Source organism: Microcaecilia unicolor, chromosome 5 (assembly GCF_901765095.1).
Source record: "Microcaecilia unicolor chromosome 5, aMicUni1.1, whole genome shotgun sequence".
NCBI classification, from domain to species: Eukaryota; Metazoa; Chordata; class Amphibia; order Gymnophiona; family Siphonopidae; genus Microcaecilia; species Microcaecilia unicolor.
In genome coordinates, this window is record NC_044035.1 from 212341373 (window position 1) to 212357781 (window position 16409).

The 16409-nt window shown below is 46.4% G+C and overlaps 1 protein-coding gene across 1 annotated transcript in view; it reads left to right on the forward strand.

Moving 5' to 3' along the window:
* The window catches only part of EXOC3L1 (exocyst complex component 3 like 1), a 434251-nt gene that overhangs the window by 293941 nt on the left and 123901 nt on the right, over positions 1–16409 (forward strand). Inside the window, exons 6-8 of the mRNA XM_030203745.1 lie at positions 4435–4560; positions 4902–5002; positions 5082–5192. Of these exons, the coding sequence (XP_030059605.1) occupies positions 4435–4560; positions 4902–5002; positions 5082–5192 (338 nt within the window). The remainder of the gene's footprint in view (positions 1–4434; positions 4561–4901; positions 5003–5081; positions 5193–16409) is intronic.

Sequence of the window (16409 nt, forward strand, 5' to 3'; positions counted from 1 at the left end):
AATTCCCTCAACTGGTTTCTTAGACCCTCCAGCTTGATAAGTACCAAAAACAACTATAAACGAGAAGCTTCTCACATTACCAACATTTTATTCTTACCCAAGAACATGAAAGATAAGAAACAATAGAAAGTTAGGAGTAGCACATAAGAAACAGGGTTTTGAGGGAACATAAAAAGGGAGGAGACATGGAAATGGTCGCATATTCCTTAATCTATTGAGATAGACTGAGGAAGATTTTCATCGACCCCCTTTGTCTTCCAGACCAGGCAGTTATATAGGCTGTAGTACAAAGAACTGGTTCTCAGGAACACATCATACCTCATGCAGGATATGCCATTTGTTTCTTACAATTGCCCACATAAAAATATATATTGCATTTCCTTAAAAGTTACAACTTCAGCAGCACATCCTCAAATAAAAGCAATCTGTATCTCACTTCAAAGGAGTCAGGACTCAGTTCCCAAGACCCCCCCTGCAATAGCATTTTCTTATCCCGTCCTGACTGCAGGATTTCTGTCTCTTCTCCTCTGTCAGCCCTGCCCTCTTGTCACCTGGAATTATAGTTGTGCATTCTAAAAGTCTCCAAAAGGCTAATAAACACACTCATGTAAACAGTGAATGGCCAGGGCTCATTGTCTTACAATTGCTTGGTCAGAGGAAGGTGGGGAGGAGGTGGGGGTACTTGCTCCACACCTGGCCTGCTCAATACCATGGTAATTTACAGAAAAAAAAAAAGAAATTTCCACTTAGATATTGGATAATTCTTAGATATTGGATATTTAGCAGTAGCACACCTCCACCAACAACGTCTACCCATTTCACTGCACTAATTATTTTATAGACCTCTATCATATCTCCCCTCAGCTGTCTGTTCTCCAAGCTGAAGAACCCTAGACACTTCAGCCTTTCCTCATAGGGAAGTCGTCCCATCCCCTTTATCATTTCCATCGCCCTTCTCTGTACCTTTTCTAATTCCACTATATTTTTTTTGAGATGTGGCAACCAGAACTGAACACAATATTTGATGTGTGGTCGCACCATGGAGCGATACAAAGGCATTATAACATCCTCACTTTTGTTTTCCATTCCTTTCCTAATAATACCTTACATTCTATTTGCTTTCTTAGCCACTGCAGCACACTGAAAAAAGGGGAAATACTTGGTATAGAATCCTGTAAATAGGGTAATAATTCTGAAACTGGGAGAAACCTGAAAGATAAAAGGTGAAAATAGTTTAAAATATCAAGTTTGTAACTAGGTTAGTCTAAGTGAGTAACTTTGAATACAGAATTTAGAATTTGGTATTTTGAAGAGGTGATGTTAAGTTCTACCAAAGAAATACTAAAATATGGGGTCCTTTTACTAAGGTGCGCTGAAAAATGGCCTGAAGTAGTATAAATGCGTGTTTTGGGTGTGTGCAGAATTATTTTTTAGCACACCTACAAAAAATAAGTTTTTAAAAATTTTGCTGAAAATGGATGTGCGGCAAAATGAAAATTGCCACGTATACATTTTGGGTCTGAGACCTTATTGCAAGCCATTGACCTAGTGGTAAGGTCTCGCGCGTTAACCGGGCGGTAATGGTCTACATGCAACAGAAAATAAAAAATATTTTTCAGATGCATGCCAAAATTGAAATTACCGCAAGGGTCATGTGGTAACTGGGCAGTAACTCCAATTTGCCGCGCATAGGTGCCTACGCTGCTTAGTAAAAAGCCCCTAAATTCTTAACCAAAATATCATATTATCTTACATATATTTGTGACATCCTATTTAATTGTACAAATTAATAACACTTTAATATTCTTATTTAAATACTTAAAAAATAAAAATATATTTTAATGTTTACTTCTGTGATTTGGTGCGAGTTAGTGTGGGAAACCTACTGAGACAAAAGTAACATCTTTTTTTTCTTAAGTGTAATACTGTTCTCTACGATCAGGGAATTTACATTATTTTGTTCTTTTTTTGGGTGGGGATTTATTATTTTTTTGTTTGCCTTTCTCACCTAATTTCTCTTGCCATCCTTATGCTCTTTTTTTTTTTTCTTTCTTTCCTCTAGACTCTATCTTCCTCTACTTTTCATCTTATTTACTTAAATAATATAATAACTGCTTCCCCATGGACTGCCCATAGCAATGTACAGGGCCCAATCTGTAGCAAAATAGAAACATACTGGTCGATATTCAAAGTGATTTAAGTGGGCAGCAGAGGCTCGTACCTGCTTAAATTGCACTCAATGGGCCAGCCACTGATATTCAGCAGCACTTAATTGAGCAGTGCCACTGAATATCATTTCTGAGTGGCCATTAGAAAAGTGAGCAGGAGAAGGGTGTTCCAGAGATGCAGTTGAGGAGGAGTTGGCAGCTATGCAGGTGCCAACAATATTCAGTGCTGGTACCTGTATAGCTAAACAACCAAACAGGACTGCAAAAATATCAGTCCTAACTTCGGATACTTAGCTATTCAGATGCCAGCACAGAATATTAGCCAGCACCCGCGTAGCTTCTGGATAGAGGCCAGAGCTGTGGTTCATCTCTCCTCTCTCCTGAATCCCCCCCCCCCCCCCCCCCCCAAGAAGGTCCTTCCACCAATACTGCACACCCCCTCTGATGCCATACCCTTATTGGAAACTTTCACCAATACTCCACACACTCCTGTCATACCTCCTTGCCCTTCCCTTTACCAACCACCCACCTACCTACACACCTGTAGGTCTCACCAAGGCCTGCCTATAGCTTCCCAGTGATCCAGTGGGGTCAGTTGGGCAGGAACAAACCCCAACTCGCTCCTGCCCCTAGCAACTCCCAATAGAAAATGGTTGTCAGGATCCTCTGAAGTAGATTCACAGTACTACTGCTAGAGGTCAGCTTCCAGTACTTCTGATTGAATTATTGGATTGGGAACTATGGACATGTGTATAAGTTGGGAGCAGCTATTGTGGCAATAGAAATTTAAAATATTTTTTATTAAGCAAAATTTGCAGTGCCATCAGTATATGTGACATATGAGACCTCAGTTATAATATGTACAATTCTGGAGACCGCACCTTCAAATACATAGGATGGAGTCAGTCCAGAGAGCGGCTACTAAAATGGTCAGTGGTCTTCATCATAAAGCATATGGGACAAAGAACTCTGTATATATACTTTGGAAGAGGGGTGGGAGAGAGGAGATATGATAGAGACATTTAAATACCTATGTGGCATAAATGCACAGGAGGTGAGTCTCAACTGAAAGGAAGCTTCGGAATGAGGGGGCATAGGATGAAGGTGAAAAGGGATAGACTCTTAAGTAACTTGAGGAAATACTTCTTCACAAAAAGGGTGATGAATTCATGGAATGGCCTCCTGGTGGAGGAGGTGGAGATGAAACCTGTATCTGAATTTAAGAAAGCTTAGGACAAGTACTGTATAGCCCCCCACCCCCTTGCCTCTAAAAGTGGGGGGGGGGGGGAGCTGAACAACTTCAGAAGAGACTGAAAGAAATTCCTTCTGGCAAAGGAAAAACACTTTACAGTTCAGTTTTTCTCTTCTATAATAATGCTAAAATTTATTAGAGTAAATAAATGGTTACAATAAAAATTCTTTTATCCCAATGTTACAGAAAATTGAATTCTTATTTATATCGGTCTAAATTTCAGTATAAGAAAAATAAAATCTCTCTCTGGTCTGTGTATTTCCCTGAAAGCTTGGCACAAGATGTGCTTGTCAGATTACTGAAGCTTAATTTTGTCCAATCACTTAATGCCTTATATTTTCTCTCTTACTTATCTGGTATTCTTCAATTTCTGACTTCTAAGGTCACCTTCACATAATTCTGCTTCTTTGGTATTTTTACCAATTATCCATCATTTACCCTTTGCAACCTCCCTCCCTCGAGTACTTCTCATAATTATCCTTCACTGAGAATGTATCTGTTATGTTTAGAGCCTGTTTGAAGCAAATAGACACTTGTTAAAGTTTATGGCCCATTACTAGGGCTATGCAAGCCTGTCTATGGTCTGTGAGAAGACCAAGAAGATACAAGCTGGCTAATTGCCCTACTAGATCATAAATAAGGGAATAAATTAATACAAAGCTGGCTGATATGCAAAACCAAACAGCTTTATACTAAACAGTACATAGGATCTCTAAGGGAGTAAAAGGGAGAATAGATGGCATGGATGGGCAAACTAGTTGAGCCATACGGTCTTTATCTGCCTTTATTTTTCTCTGTTTCTATGTCATGGGGCAAAAAAAGTCAAACAGAGAAGGTAACCTTTTTTTAGTTTCAGATACAAGTTTGCTTTTATTATCCAGAGATTGCTTGACATAGAGGCAAAAGTGCACCAAAGGAATGCGGATTCTAGCATGTAGTTCAGCTTGCATTCTCAGGATATCACTCACTCACATTATTCCTATAGAGGCCAACAGAGGTGTATGTCTTCCACAGGCTAACATGATAGAATGGATGCAGAAGGCATTAGAGACTGAGTTTAGTGACTGGCACCATGATCAAGAACCAGAAATGGATCATGAAGGATTTTACCATTCTACCCTTCCAGTCATCATCATGCAGGTAAGTGACAATGATATCCTCAGAAAATGACTTTTGTTTGGAATATAGATCTGGTGCATACAATACTTATTCTGCATGACAGTTTGTATTCATCTTGTCATTATTAGCATGTTATGACCAAATTGGGAAAAACAGTCATTGTAGAGACCATTTGTTTCTGTAGCTTAGTTGAGTCCAAATACCTTTCCAACATTTTGGGGTAAAAAATGAAGTATGCTGTGTTCATGGCTACAGCAGAGAATTAATTTTAAGGCATATGAAAAGAAAGAGGTAACTCACTGTCAAAGTATGTCCATAGTGAATTAAGGGATCCTTCCATTGACTTTAATATTACTCCACAGATCCTAGATGAGAATATTCAGGTGGCGTCCTTGATAGGAGACTCACTACAGCATAAGGTGATCTCCATGGCAGTACACGAGTTTGATTGCTTTCTCTGCAGGTGAGTAAGGGCCCTAGCCTCACCTCCATAGCCTCTGTCCTGCTGCTCTTTCATTGTGTCCCTGTCAATTCTTTTGCAGGTTACGGGAAACACTGGTGGAGTATGGGAAGGAGCACCTCAGGAACAGATCTGTACCAAAGTTTTATATACCTTATCTACTGGCAACAATCAACAACTGTATTGCTCTAAGGTAATAAATCAGGCATAGTATTTCTTCTGGAGTTACCAATACCATGCGATTTATTATTCAGTCCTAGAGTGAATACTCCTTTCTGTTTAGGCAATCCATTGCTTTATTCCAGTGTAGCCAAATTTTAATGATTGAAATACAGAAAAAAAGAAAAAACAGAAATTAAATAATCAAACCACAATTCCATATCATCATGCTGATCAATCCATAGACTGGTGGGTTGTGTCCATCTACCAGCAGGTGGAGATAGAGAGCAAACTTTGCCTCCCTATATGTGGTCATGTGCTGCCGGAAACTCCCCAGTATGTTCTCTATCTCAGCAGGTGGTGGTCACACACAGCAGCAGCTCTGGCTAGGCCTCCAAGCCTAATTTTTAGGTTTTGTTGAGTGCCTGGGGTTGAGGGCTCTTCTTGAGCAAGTGCAAACCTGGTGGCGCCAGGTCCCTCCTTTTCTCCCCCCTCCTGCTGGCTCCGTTGAAAAAAAAAAAAAAATTTTTGAACGTCCTTAAAGGCGTTTATTTCGACGTTTATTTAAACGTTTATTGCAGCTACTCACTGGGACACCAGGTCGTTACAGCTCGGAGCGGAAAGCAGGTAATTTTTACCTTTTATAGCGGGCAGGGGGTTCCCCGATTGGTCTCCACGTGGCCTATGGCGTCGGAGGGCGAGGGCGCAAAGAGTCGCTCCCCGGATCGCGTGTGCGCTTCTAGAGGGGATGCGGGGGTCTTAAAGTCTGATCGCCTTTGTTGGGTGACAGTTTCGTGACCGATGAGTGTCCCGGTCCTTCCTCCGGTGTGGCGGTTTTTCCCGCCATAAACGCCCATCCCCCGCGGCTCGCCTCCGCCATATTGGCCGGCCACGCGGCTCGGACGGCTTCTTCTTGGGCCGCCCTTGAGGTGGGAGACATTGATGCCATGAACGCCCTTAATTTGGGCGACGGCACAAAAGCGGCTAAAGTTAAGCGCCGTTTTTCCCGCGCGGCTCCTTCGCGGAGTGTCGCACCGGACGCCATCTTGGATGCGCAGCATGTCTCTCCCCCGCTCTTGCGAGCGCCGGTTGAGGGTGCGTCTAGGGCTGTAGCCCAGGCTGCGGAAGTGCACAGTCTGGGGGGTTTCTCCCCTGAGTTTGTTTTGCTGCTGCATCAGGCCTCCCTTATGCAAAACGCTGCCCCTGCTCCCTCGTCTGGTAAAGAGGTTGAGGCCCCCGGAGGTAAACGCCCTCGGGTTGATTCCCAGGCCTTGGAGGACTTTGTCTCCTCCGATGTAGATGAGGGCAGCGTATCTGAGTTCTCCCAACGGTCCTTTTCGGATTCCTTGGAGGAGACGGATCCCCGCTTGGATGGAGCGGATGACCCCTCTGCAGCGCGGCTCTTTAGCTCAGAGGATTTGCCCAACTTGTTAATGCAGGCCATGGGCATTTTGAAGATTTCCTCTCCGAAGGACGTCTCTCCCTCAGCCCCTGTTGGCTCTGCCATTATGCTGGGGACGAAGCGCCCGCATAGAACCTTCCACGTGCATGAGGCCATGCACACCTTAATTTCGGCTCAATGGGATGTCCCGGAAGCGAGCCTTAAAGTGGCTAGGGCTATGTCCCGCCTCTATCCTTTGCCTGAAAGTGAACGTGAGGCCTATCTGTGGCCTACCGTGGTTTCTTTAATCACTGCGGTGACTAAGAAAACGGCGTTGCCGGTGGAAGGTGGCACGGCCCTAAAGGACGCCCAAGACAGAAGATTGGAGGCGGCCTTAAGGTCGTCCTTCGAGGCGGCTGCTTTAAGTTTGCAGGCCTCAGTTTGCGGCTCCTATGTGGCCAGGGCGTGCCTGTCTATGGTGCAGCGGGCTTCCCCCTCGGATCATTCCTTGAGGGCTGATTGGCCGGCCCTGGAATCGGGCTTAGCCTATTTGGCAGACTTGCTGTATGATGTCTTGAGGGCCTCAGCTAAAGGCATGGCTCAGACAATCTCTGCGCGGCGGTGGCTTTGGCTGAAGCATAGGTCTGCTGACCACGCCTCTAAATCCCGCCTGGCTAGGTTGCCTTTTAAAGGCAAGCTGCTCTTTGGGGTCGAGCTGGACAAAATCGTGACCGATTTCGGCACGTCTAAGGGCAAGAAGTTACCAGAGGTCGGGGCTCGGGCTAGTGCTCGCCCCGGTACCTCCAGAGGACGGTTTCAGGAAGCCCGTCGGTACCGCCCGGGCAGGTCGGGCTCCTCTGCCCCCTCTTCCTTCAAGAGGAACTTCTCCCCCAAGCAGCATTCCTTTCGCAGAGACCGCCGTCCCGGAGGTGCTCCCTCCGGTCCTCCCCTAGGGTCTTGTACCCAATGACGGGGCCTTGGTCCACTCCCCAGTGCAGATTGGAGGACGGCTGTCCTCGGTTCTGGACGAGTGGACCACAATAACTTCAGACGCTTGGGTGCTGGAAGTCATCAGAGACGGCTACAAGCTAGAGTTCTGCCGACCCTTAAGAGACGGGTTTGTACTCTCTCCCTGCAAGTCTCCGGTCAAAGCTGTGGCAGTGCAGCAGACCTTGGACAATCTGATCCGCCTGGGTGCGGTCGTTCCGGTGCCAGAAAATCAGCTTGGCAAGGGACGTTACTCCATTTACTTTGTGGTACCAAAGAAAGGAGGTTCTGTACGGCCTATCCTCGACCTCAAAGGGGTCAATCAGGCACTTTCGCATGGAGACCCTCCGCTCTGTTATAGCGGCAGTGAAGGCAGGAGAGTTCCTGGCATCCTTGGACATCAAGGAAGCGGACTTGCATATTCCCATCTGGCCTCCTCATCAACGCTTTCTGCGTTTTGCAGTACTGGGCCGACACTTCCAGTTCAGAGCCCTCCCGTTCGGGTTGGCTACTGCTCCGCGGACCTTCTCCAAAGTAATGGTGGTCATCGCGGCCTTCCTGAGGAAGGAAGGAGTACAAGTCCATCCTTATCTGGACGACTAGTTGATCCGAGCCCCCTCTTATGCAGAGTGCGGCAAAGCTTTGAACCGGGTGGTTGCTCTTTTGAGCTCCCTGGGGTGGATCATCAACTGGGAGAAAAGCCAGCTGCGCCCAACTCAGTCCCTGGAGTATCTGGGAGTTCGATTCGACACCCAAGTGGGCAGAGTGTTCCTGCCAGACAATCGGATTGTCAAGCTTCAGGCTCAGATGGACCAGTTCCTAGTAGCCTCTCCTCTTCGGGCTTGGGACTATGTGCAGCTGTTGGGCTCTATTACGGCCACGATGGAAGTAGTGCCCTGGGCCAGGGCTCATATGAGACCACTACAACACTCTCTGCTGCAGCGCTGGACTCCGATGTCGGAGGATTATGCTGTGTGCCTTCCCTTGGACCCAGCAGTGCGCAAGGCGCTGAGCTGGTGGACGCAGACAGACAAGTTGTCTGCAGGAATGCCTCTGGTGACCCCGGAGTGGATTGTCGTCACGACGGACGCCTCTTTGTCGGGCTGGGGAGCCCACTGCTTGGGAAGGACAGCGCAGGGGCTCTGGTCTCCTGCAGAGGCAAAGTGGTCTATCAACCTCCTGGAACTCAGAGCCATTCGGTTGGCGCTTTTGGAGTTCATCCCGGTACTGGCGTTGAAGCCTGTACGGGTCCTGTCGGACAATACCACGGCTGTGGCCTATGTCAACCGCCAGGGAGGTACCAAGAGCGCCCCTCTAGCCAAGGAGGCCATGAATCTATGCCAGTGGGCGGAAGCGAACCTGGAACAGCTGTCAGCGGCCCACATTGCCGGAGTCATGAATGTCAAGGCGGACTTTCTCAGTCGCCATACCTTGGAGCCCGGAGAGTGGCAGCTATCTGCTCAGGCGTTCTTGAACATCACGAAGCGCTGGGGCCAGCCGAGCCTAGATCTGATGGCGTCATCGGCCAATTGCCAACTGCCGCGCTTTTTCAGCAGAGGACGGGACCCTCGATCCCTGGGAGAGATGCTCTTCTCCAACAGTGGCCGACACAAGAGATTCTCTATGTGTTCCCGCCCTGGCCCATGTTGGGCAGGGTGCTAGACCGGGTGGCAAAGCATCCGGGCTGGATAATCCTGGTGGGTCCGGATTGGCCCAGACGTCCCTGGTATGCGGACTTGATCAGGCTCTCAGTGGACGAACCTCTGCGACTGCCAGTGGAGCAGGGCCTGTTACATCAGGGTCCCGTGGTGATGGAGGATCCCTCCCCCTTTGGTCTGACGGCCTGGCTATTGAGCGGCAGAGTCTGAGGAAGAAGGGCTTCTCAGACAAGGTCATCGCCACTCTGCTGAGAGCGAGGTAGCCCTCTACTTCTACTGCTTACGCCAGGGTTTGGCGTACCTTTGCAGCGTGGTGTGAAGCAGGTTCACTTTCTCCATTTACTGCTCCAATTTCTTCAGTGCTGGCGTTCCTGCAAGAAGGTCTGGAGAAAGGCCTGTCGCTCAGTTCCCTGAAAGTCCAGGTAGCGGCTCTGGCTTGCTTCAGGGGCCGCCTGAAGGGTGCTTCCCTGGCTTCGCAGCCAGATGTGGTGCGTTTCCTCAAGGGAGTTAATCACCTGCGCCCTCCTCTGCACTCAGTGGTGCCTGCGTGGAATCTCAACCTGATGCTAAGAGCCTTGCAAAAGCCGCCTTTTGAACCCTTGTCGAGGGCATCTCTGAAAGACCTGACGTTGAAAGCAGTCTTTTTGGTGGCTATCACTTCAGCCAGAAGAGTTTCCGAGCTCCAGGCACTCTCTTGTCGAGAGCCTTTGCTGCAGTTCACTGAGGCAGGAGTGACTATTCGCACAGTGCCTTCCTTCCTACCCAAGATTGTTTCTCGCTTCCATGTGAGTCAGCAGCTCTGTCTCCCTTCCTTTCGTAGGGAGGACTACCCAGAAGAGTATTCTGCTCTCAAATATCTAGATGTGAGACGGGTCATCATCAGATACTTGGAAGTGACCAATGATTTCCGGAAATCGGATCATCTGTTTGTCCTGTTTGCAGGTCCTCGTAAGGGTCTGCAGGCTGCTAAGCCTACAGTGGCAAGATGGGTCAAGGAAGCCATTGCAGCGGCTTATGTGGCCGCGGGGAAGGTGCCGCCTATCCAGCGGAAGGCTCACTCCACTAGAGCTCAGGCGGCCTCGATGGCAGAGGCCGGGTCCGTCTCCTTGGCAGAGATATGCAAGGTGGCAACTTGGGCATCGGCCCATACATTCTCCAAGCATTACCGCTTGACTGTGGCTGCTCGGGCGGAGGCCCGGTTTGGAGCTTCAGTGTTGAGGTCAGGGATTTCAATGTCCCGCCCTGGGTGAGTACTGCTTCGGTACATCCCACCAGTCTATGGATTGATCAGCATGATGATATGGAAGGTAAAATTATGTATCATACCTGATAATTTTCTTTCCATTAATCATAGCTGATCAATCCATAGCCCCTCCCAGATATCTGTACTGTTTATATTCTGGTTGAATTTTAGGTTCAAGTTTAGTCTTCAGTTACTTCAGGAGGACTTCGTGTTCAAGTTTTTTCACTTGGATTCTTCAAGAGTTGAGACGAGTTTGTGTTACAGTGAGCTGCTGCATTCCTCTTCCCTCCGTTTTACGGGGCTGGATTGAGACTTAAAATTCTGCCGGCACTCCCTCCCGCTTCGTGCGGCTGTAGGGCAGCTTTGTACCCCTCCCGCTTTGGCGGTGTTAGGGTCAGTCAGCTCCTCCCGCGGTTGCGGTTGCAGGATAAGCCAGATCCCCCCGCATCGGCGGGTGTGGTGTCCCTCCCCCGCTCCGCGGGGATGAGCTGGACGGATTCCCCTCCCCCACTTGTGTGGGGATGAGCTGGGTTAATTCCCCTCCCCCGTTTCGGCGGTGGTGAGCTGGGCAGAGTGTCCCTTTGTGGGTGTAATTCTCTAAGTGCTGAGTCCTGCGGATGGAGCTTTGATATCGACATACTGAGGAGTTTCCGGCAGCACATGACCACATATAGGGAGGCAAAGTTTGCTCTCTATCTCCACCTGCTGGTAGATGGACACAACCCACCAGTCTATGGATTGATCAGCTATGATTAATGGAAAGAAAATTATCAGGTATGATACATAATTTTACCTTTTTTTTAATAAATAGGTTTTCAAATTATTCCAAAAATAATAGTAAGAAGGAGAAGGTCGAATATCAAAGGGAAGGAAAAGCCAAAAATGTACTGCTTGATAGCCAACGGAATCTTCCAATATTTTCTTGTATTTAACTCCTGAAAAAGATGGCAGAAACAGAAGAAATCACATGGCCTAGAAAGCCTCCTATTAGCAGGAAACGAACAGAGACCATGAAGATATTCTGGGGAAGTCCCATCAAATATCTTAAATACTATACAGGCTAATTAAAAAAGAATACAAGCCTGAACAAGATTTGTAGTGCCTGATCCTGCCCATTGAAATCAGTGCTTCAAGTCCATAATGCACCAGGATCGGGTGATCAGAAATCTAGCACTGTTCCAAAATCTCTAGCCTGGAATTGAGTAACTTGGCATCTCTGTGAATGATAAACCAGCATTTCCTGTCTCTGAGCAACTTAAAGCCACACAAGTGCAATATTGAAACACAAAAAAATCCTTAAGTCAAAAAATGAACACAAAGCATGTAATTTAAGCTGAATGTGATTAAAATAAAAGGGCAGTAGATGGCACTTCTCACCAGCAGAAATCCCCTCCTGAAAGCATAGGCAATATAGAGGGGCATAATCGAACGGGGGCGCCCATCTATAAGGGCGCCCATCTCTAAGGATGGCCCCGTAAAGTGGCGTCCCCGACCGTATTGTCGAAACAAGATGGGTGTCCATCTTTCGTTTTGATAATATGGTTGGGGATGGCCAAATCTCAACATTTGGGTCGACCTTAGAGATGGCCGACATTGGTTTTTCGCCGATAATGGAAACTAAGGACACCCATCTCAAAACCGGCCAAATCCAAGCCATTTGGTTGTGGGGGGAGCCAGCATTTGTAGTGCACTGGTCCCCCTCACATGCCAGGACACCAACCAGGCACCCTTGGGGGCAGTGCAGTGGACTTCACAAATTGCTCCCAGGTGCATAGCTCCCTTACTTTGTGTGCTAAGCCCCCCAAAATCCACTACCTACAACTGTACAACACTACCATAGCCCTTAAAGGGTAATGGGGGGCACCTAGATGTGGGTATAGTAGGTTTCGGGTGGGTTTTGGAGGGCTCCCGTTTACCACCACAAGTGTAACAGGTGGGGGGGATGGGCCTGGGTCCGCCTGCCTGAAGTGCATAGTGCTGTGATGGAGCTGGGTATGACATTTGAGGCTGGCAAAAAAATGTTTTTTAATTTGTTATTTTGGGTGGGATGAGGTTAGTGACCACTGGGGGAGTAAGGGGAGGTGATCCCAGATTCACTCCAGTGGTCATCTGGTCAGTTCGGGCACCTTTTCAAGGCTTGGTCGTGAACAAAAAGGGACCAAGTAAAGTCGGCCAAATGCTCGTCAGGGACGGCCTTCTTTTTTCCATTATCGGCCGAGGATGGCCATCTCTTAACCATGCCCCCGTCCCACCTTCAGTACACTGCCGACACGCCCCCTTGAAATTTGGCCGTCCCTGCGACAGAAAGCAGTTGAGGACGGCCAAATTCGGCTTTCGATTATGCCAATTTGTCCACCCTTAGGAGAAGGGTGCCCATCTCCCAATTTGTGTCGGAAGATGGGCGCCCTTCTCCTTCGAAAATAAGCAGGATAGTGACCGTCTGTTCTGCAAGTGAGACTTAAATACTCTTTGTGAGGACTCAGAGGTTGTCAGGAATAACATCTAATATTACTTGTATATTCCCTTAAGTAATTGTGCTAGACTACCTCATAAGAAAATTTTAAAAAGTCTGCAGACAGTCAAAAACCCCCAGGAAAAACACATTTAAACAATCGGAGGATGGTGTCATTGCAAAAACAGAGTTGATCTTCAAAAAAATGAAAATTTCTTTCAAAGCTTATTTGACAGGGTTGTGCCAACAAAATCGCTGAAAAAGTGCTATTTTAATCACAAAAATAACCCTGAAAAATGCTAAAAATGCTATGCTTTCAATCATGTGTTCCAATGACATCATCACCATAGGAGAACAGCATATGGAACACGTGGAGGGGCGTTTTCGATATGACATCTAAATCTGAATGTGGACGTTTTGCTGAAAATATCCAAAAATCAAGTAGTGAAAATGACCATTTTCAAACCAGAAAAGAGTCTACCTTTTCTCTTTTAAAATAACCATTTCCTAGATGTTTTTGTGCTTAGTACGTCTATCTTTTTGGACCATTTCCCAAAGTGAAAAGGGCACAAAATCAAGCCATTGGGATGTAGGAAGAGCCAGCATTCTTAGTAGACTGGCCACACAGGCATCCCAGCACAGCAGTGAGGCACCCTAGGGGGCACTGCAGTAGAGTTCACATAAAAGGTCCTAGGTACACATCTCACCATTACCCCTTTATATTGTATGGTGAGCCCTTCAAAACCCACAAACAAAACTACTGTACCCAACTATACACCATTACAATAGCCCTTTTGGCACTGCAGGTGTCACCTATATGTGAATACAGTAGGTTTTGGGGGATTTATGGGGGTGTGGGGGGCTGACACATTCCACCACAAGTGTAATAGTTAGAGTGAATTATGGGCCTGACTCCCCTGCTTTATGGTGCACTGCACCGACCTCTAGGCTACTCCAGGGACCTGCTTTCTGCTCTAATAGGACTGGCCAGACCATCTGAAGCTGGTCATAGAGGCTGGTATATACTCTTTCATTTACATCTTTGTGGGTGGGAAGGGGGTCAGTGACCACTGAAGGAATAAGGAGGTGTCATTCCTTTATTCCTACAATGGTCTTCTGGTCATTTAGGGCACTTTTTGTGGCTTAATTGTTAATAAATCAAGTCTAGACCAAAATGTCCTGGATATTTCTGTTTTGTTCCATTATGGCAGAAAACATCCAAGTGTTAGGAATGCCCAGATCTCATCCTTAACACGCTCCTGACACCCCCCTTGTGATTTGAGAACATTTCTGATGGACTTCATAGAAAAATGTCTAAAAATTGGTTTTGAAAATACCAACTTGGATGCTTTTGTGAGAAAAACATCCAAATGCAGATTTATGCCACTTTTTGGTTGTTTTTTTCTTTTGAAAATGAACCCCACAGTGAAGTAAAAACAAGTAAAATCTGGCTGCTAAAAGTGTGAAAATAACTTTTTGTGATTGTAAGGTAGACCCTTATCTACTGTCAAAATGGCTGATGCAATCTCTATGTTAAAATTGCAAAATGGCTATCACAAGCTGGAGCAGTCAGGGCAGTCATTTTGAGAATGGAGCTGGCATGGGCAGGAGTGACTGGGGATCGCTCCTCTCCCAGTTACATCTGCAGACCACCAGAGATTATAAAGTAGGCCTGGGAGGGCCTACGGGTGAATGGGTGGTTAAGTGGTATGTTGAGGGGCTCCAGAGGGGTGCTACTCCTGGTCAGGGGGGAAGAAAGTGAGGGTATTCAGAACATAAGAGTAGCCATACTGGGTCAGACCAATGGTCCATCTTGCCCAGTATCACTTTTCCAAACAGTGGCCAAGCCAGGTCACCAGTATATCTGGCAGAAACCCAATTATTAGCAACATTCCATGCTATCAATCCTGGGGCAAGCAGCTGCCTCCCCATGTCTGTCTCAGTAGTAAACTATGGATTTTTTCCTTCAGGAACTTGTCCAAATTAAAAAAAAAAAAAACCCCAGATATGCTAGCTGCCATTACCACATCCTCTGGCAAAGAGTTCCAGAGCTTAACTATTTGTTGCGTGAAAAGATATTTCCTCCTATTTGTTTTAAAAGTATTTCCATGTAACTTCCTCGAATGTCCCCTAGCCTTTGTACTTTTGGAAGGAATAAAAAATCAATTTACTTCTACTCATTCTACACCACTCAGGATTTTGTAGACCTTAATCATATCTCCCCTCATCCGTCTCTTTTCCAAGCTGAAAAGCCCTAACCTCGTTAGCCTTTTGTTTTTAATTAAAATAAGGCTGCTCGTATCACCTCCCAAATTAGTACTCACCAACCACCCGCAATTTAGAGAGAGATAAAAGACTATGAGGGCCAACATATGAGAAAGACAATTCTTTATTATTCTGCTTATCAATTACAAATACATTTCTCAGGAGAGAATCATACAGTAACATAACTGGATGTTATTCTGTTCTCATCTCCCAAAATATTCTTCTTACAGGATAGCTTAAATACCTGCAAGACTGTCTTTCTCAGGGCTTATCTGATTTCCAAGGTCTGGCAACATCTTACTGTTTACACTAGTCTCTTCCTAGGCCTGTTTGTAGGAGTACCATAAATTCAAGGGATCATGCAGGCTCATCAATCTTTAACTCAGAGTCCTACATCTCTGACAGACTCCAGAGTTTACAGACTTTATCAATCTCTAACCTTTTTAACCCTATTCCATAATGCATAACTTGTGCTCATAATTTCTTCACTTTCCTCATACGAGAGGAGTTCCATCCCATTTATCATTTTGGTCGCTCTTCTTTGAACCTTTTCTATTTCCGCTATACCTTTTTTAAGATATAGCAACCAGAACCAGTGCTTTACCAGCACCATTTTTCTGAGGTCCGGCTCACCTGCCCGCTCCCTTCCGTTCGTGCACCTGTGCACCCCCCCTGCCCTTCCTCAGCTCCCCGACTTTCCTTGAAATCTTTAATTTACCCGAAGTCGCGGTGAACCGGCAGTAAAAACAGCTGGCTGGCAGGCAGGTTCGCCTCCTCATCACTTTCCTTCCCTCTCAGCGCGTCCCGCCTTCCTCTGAGGTCATTTCCTTTCCGCGAGGGCGGGACGCACTGAGAGGGAAGGGAAGCGATGAGGAGGCCTGCTTGCCTGCCTGCCTGCCAGCTGTTTTTACTGCCGGTTTGCCACGACTTCGGGTAAATTCAGTGCTTTTTTTGTAGAAAATAAGGTGCCGGTACTCATTATGGACGGGGTCACCACACATGGCTCCACCCCTGTGATAGCCACACCCACATTAGCCACACCCCTTATACCAGCTATGGCGCATATAAACAGACATCACTGAAAATATTATACTAGTATAGGAGAAAATAATAACGTGATTTTTTTCATTAGAGATAATTTCTGTAAGCTGTTACAGCTCCAGTATATTTTATTTATTTATTTATGAACATTTATACCCCACTTTTTTCCACATTACCCAGTGCAAAATAAGACAGCAGGTGTAAGTTCTCAAATTGGACATATT